Source organism: Gaeumannomyces tritici (assembly GCF_000145635.1).
Source record: "Gaeumannomyces tritici R3-111a-1 unplaced genomic scaffold supercont2.219, whole genome shotgun sequence".
NCBI lineage: Eukaryota > Fungi > Ascomycota > Sordariomycetes > Magnaporthales > Magnaporthaceae > Gaeumannomyces > Gaeumannomyces tritici.
In genome coordinates, this window is record NW_008804763.1 from 1 (window position 1) to 3,270 (window position 3,270).

Here is a 3,270-nt window from a genome sequence, read left to right on the forward strand (position 1 = left end):
CCCCCCAAGCTTGGCCATTGACTGTATCTCGGGCATGTAGACAACTCAATCCTGGGCGGTCGGATAGATTCTGGGCCACTGAGTCCTGGGAAGCTGGCCGTGGCCAAGTTTGACGGGGACACTCAAATGGTCTTGGTGACAGCCACTTCGGACGGAAAATTCCTAGCGGCGCGTCACTGGAGTAGGGGCTCGACCCAGTTCGCTGACCAGAGAAGGATGAAAATTGAGGGCCGCCCGAAAGATCTCCCGCCAGATCTTAATATCATCGCGGTGGCCATGGCCGAAGGGCATCTCTACATCAACAATAATAACACAAGAATCGAGGAGTACAACCACACCGCCGGCAACCCGTACTCGATAACCTACCAGGGCATCGTCGACATCTTTCCCCCAGAGGATTGATGTGTTTTACTCGGCCCATTATTTCAGTGTATATCTCGAGAGTTGAGTAATTCCGCCTGTCGCCAACAATACCCGCTCGAAGATCGCCCCTCGACACTGCAAGCTTGGACCTGCAGTTCCCGAAAGCTTGCAGATGCTGCTCAGGTCAATGCGGCGAGGCGTGAGGCGAAGCTACATGTATCTCCGCTATGGTGTCGTATGCACATGCATTTCGCGGAAAGTCAAGAGAGGAGAACAGTTGGCCCTCGGCCCAGAATGCAGGTGGTCAGGTCGGCCACCTGCGGTCTCGCGGCCTCGGAGCAGCACCACGGGCGCGGCCGCGACTGGGCTGGCAAGGCCGGGCGGGCTCGCCTGAGGGAACATGGAAGGCTAGGGCGAAGGCGGGGTGCGGTATACCCTAACCCTATAAGCAAGCACGCCGCAGGGAATACAATGGCCCGGCGGCGGCCGGGGATGAGGGGACGTCAAGGTGCTTGATAAGCAGCGATGGAACTCGTTATAATGCTGCGACGTCCGCTCGACACAGCAGCGCGGGCGAATTTAATGATGATATTTAATCTATCAAGACTACCCAGATGTTTCGTAGTTGCTAGTGTTACTACACGTGAAGTGAGCGAGTCCCCAAGCGCTCTACTGCCCTAATACTGCATCATATGCCGAAACGGGCGAGAGCCTCGCATCATCCTGGGTCTTGGACGCTAACATCGCCGGCAGAACCCACCCCGCACCATTTACTATCTATCGATTGCGAAGGACATTATCCATAATGCGCGCTGTCACGTTCGACAAGACGGGCGACTCGTCGGTCCTGCAAGTCCGCGATGACGTGGCCAAGCCGACGCCAAAGCCGTCAGAGGTGCTCGTGAAGGTCGAGTGGGCAGGCGTGAACTTTTACGACACCTACGTCCGGACCGGCCTGTACAAATTCCCGCTCCCCTTCACCACCGGGGCCGAGGGCGCCGGCACGATCGAGTCGGTGGGCGCCGACGCCGCACGCGAGTACCCGAACCTGAGCGTCGGGGACCGCGTCGCCTTCATGGCGCCCGGATCCGCGGCCGAGTACGCGACGGCGCCGGCCGCCAAGGTGGCACGCCTCCCCGAGGGCGTCAGCACGCGCGACGGCGCGGCGCTGCTGCTGCAGGGCCTGACGGCCTGGACGCTGGTCCGGGACGCGCACGAGGTCAAGGCCGGCGAGATCGTCCTCGTGCAGGCGGCCGCGGGCGGCACGGGCGGCCTCGTGGTGCAGATGGCCAAGCACCTGGGCGCCACCGTCATCGGGACCGTGTCGACCGACGACAAGGCGGAGCTGGCGCGCGCCCACGGCTGCGACCACGTCGTCGTGTACACGCGCGACGACGTGCTCGCCGCCGTCGACGAGGTCACGCGCGGCCAGGGCTGCCACGCCGTCTTCTCGGGCGTGGGCGCCGCCACCTTTGACGCGGACCTGGCGGCCACGCGCCGGCGCGGGTCGCTCGTCTCGTTCGGCAACGCGTCGGGCGCCGTCGTGGGCGTCGACATACTGCGGCTCACGCCCAAGAACGTGCGGCTGCTGCGCCCGTCCGTCCGTGGCTACGTGGCCACGCGTGACGAGTGGGAGGGCCGGTGCGCCGAGCTGTTTGACCTGCTGGCGCGCGGGGCCGTCAAGGTCCACGTCGGCGGCACGTACGCGCTCGACACGCTGGCCCGGGCGCACGACGACCTGACGGGCAAGAAGACGGTCGGGAAGCTCGTCGTCAAGGTGGCTGAATAGGAACAAGCCCCCCGTTCAGGCCGCGCATTGGCTGGATTCCCTGCTTCCATGTGATAGTATTCGGTCCTGATCGCGGCCACACTACCTTCTTTCGGTTCGACCGCCGACGTGGGCTTTCGGTCCTTGGCCAGCGCGCCCTCTCAGGCAAGCATCAGGGGTTTTTGCAATTCCCATATACTACCTATCATGTGTCCCGTCCCGGCTGTATGTCCCGGGGGTGCGGTGTAGCCATATCTTGGCGTATCTTCAAATAGCAGAACCTCGTCATGTGCTGGCAATATTGGATGCAGATCGATCCCGGAGGGCTCGTTTTTCGTATAGGTATCCAGGATCACAAACACTAGTGCGGTGGAGCAAGATACATTTTCTTCCTTGAGCCAAACTGATGCACAGGTCCCAGGGATCACAAACCTTAGTACGGTGGATCCTGGTGGTACATCAGTTTGGCTTGGTTTTCTGAGGAAGAAAATGTATCTTGCATCCACCGCACTAGGGTTTGTGATCCTGGACACCTGTATATTGACGTCTGTAGCGTGCTCCCCATCCCCCCATTCACCTGCATGGGATCTTGACCGATGCGATTCCCCTACTCAGACGCTCACTAGCGCGCATCCTAAGAGAGGGGAACAATCTCTATTTTGGTGCACGGGTACCTATACCGCGTGTGCCAAGAGCAGAACAGGATCGAACCCCGGGCACGCCGCGAAGAAGCCGGTATTAGACGGGTACATCCACCCAATGAGGCAGGAGGAATCTCATACAAGCCACAGCCTCACGAGGGGCAGGTTGCAAGCTGGCGAGTCAGATTCAGCTGGAGGATTGCGGCTTTCATGGCCTACAGTGATGGCCAAATTCGACGACCCCGGCGGTGCGGCTGAACACCGATGACAGGGTTTTGGGTACGTTACCCTATGTCTGGACAACACATGACGCTGGCGATGGCATGCTTCTCCAATACCAAGCGATGCGGTACAGGTCTCCGTATGAGTGAGTGTTCACGGACAAAGGGAAGAAATCGTGTATAAATATCGCCCCTCGTGGCTTCATCTCCATGAACATTTCACGACAGGCCAGCATCTGCTCTCCTCTCAAGCACTCGTCTCCTCGCAGCTCCACAT

At 60.2% G+C, this 3,270-nt stretch overlaps 2 protein-coding genes across 2 annotated transcripts; both read left to right on the forward strand.

The window, feature by feature from the left end:
* Positions 1-126: 126 nt before the first annotated feature.
* On the forward strand, positions 127-402 carry GGTG_14283 (hypothetical protein; the record flags this gene model as incomplete). The annotated part of the gene is made up of 1 exon (XM_009232210.1): positions 127-402. The coding sequence occupies one exon, from the start codon at positions 127-129 to the stop codon at positions 400-402; it is 276 nt and encodes a 91-aa protein (XP_009230474.1).
* Positions 403-1,168: 766 nt separating this feature from the next.
* Positions 1,169-2,152, forward strand: GGTG_14284 (hypothetical protein; the record flags this gene model as incomplete). The annotated part of the gene is made up of 1 exon (XM_009232211.1): positions 1,169-2,152. One exon carries the CDS (start codon positions 1,169-1,171, stop codon positions 2,150-2,152), a length of 984 nt encoding a protein of 327 aa, XP_009230475.1.
* Positions 2,153-3,270: the final 1,118 nt, after the last annotated feature.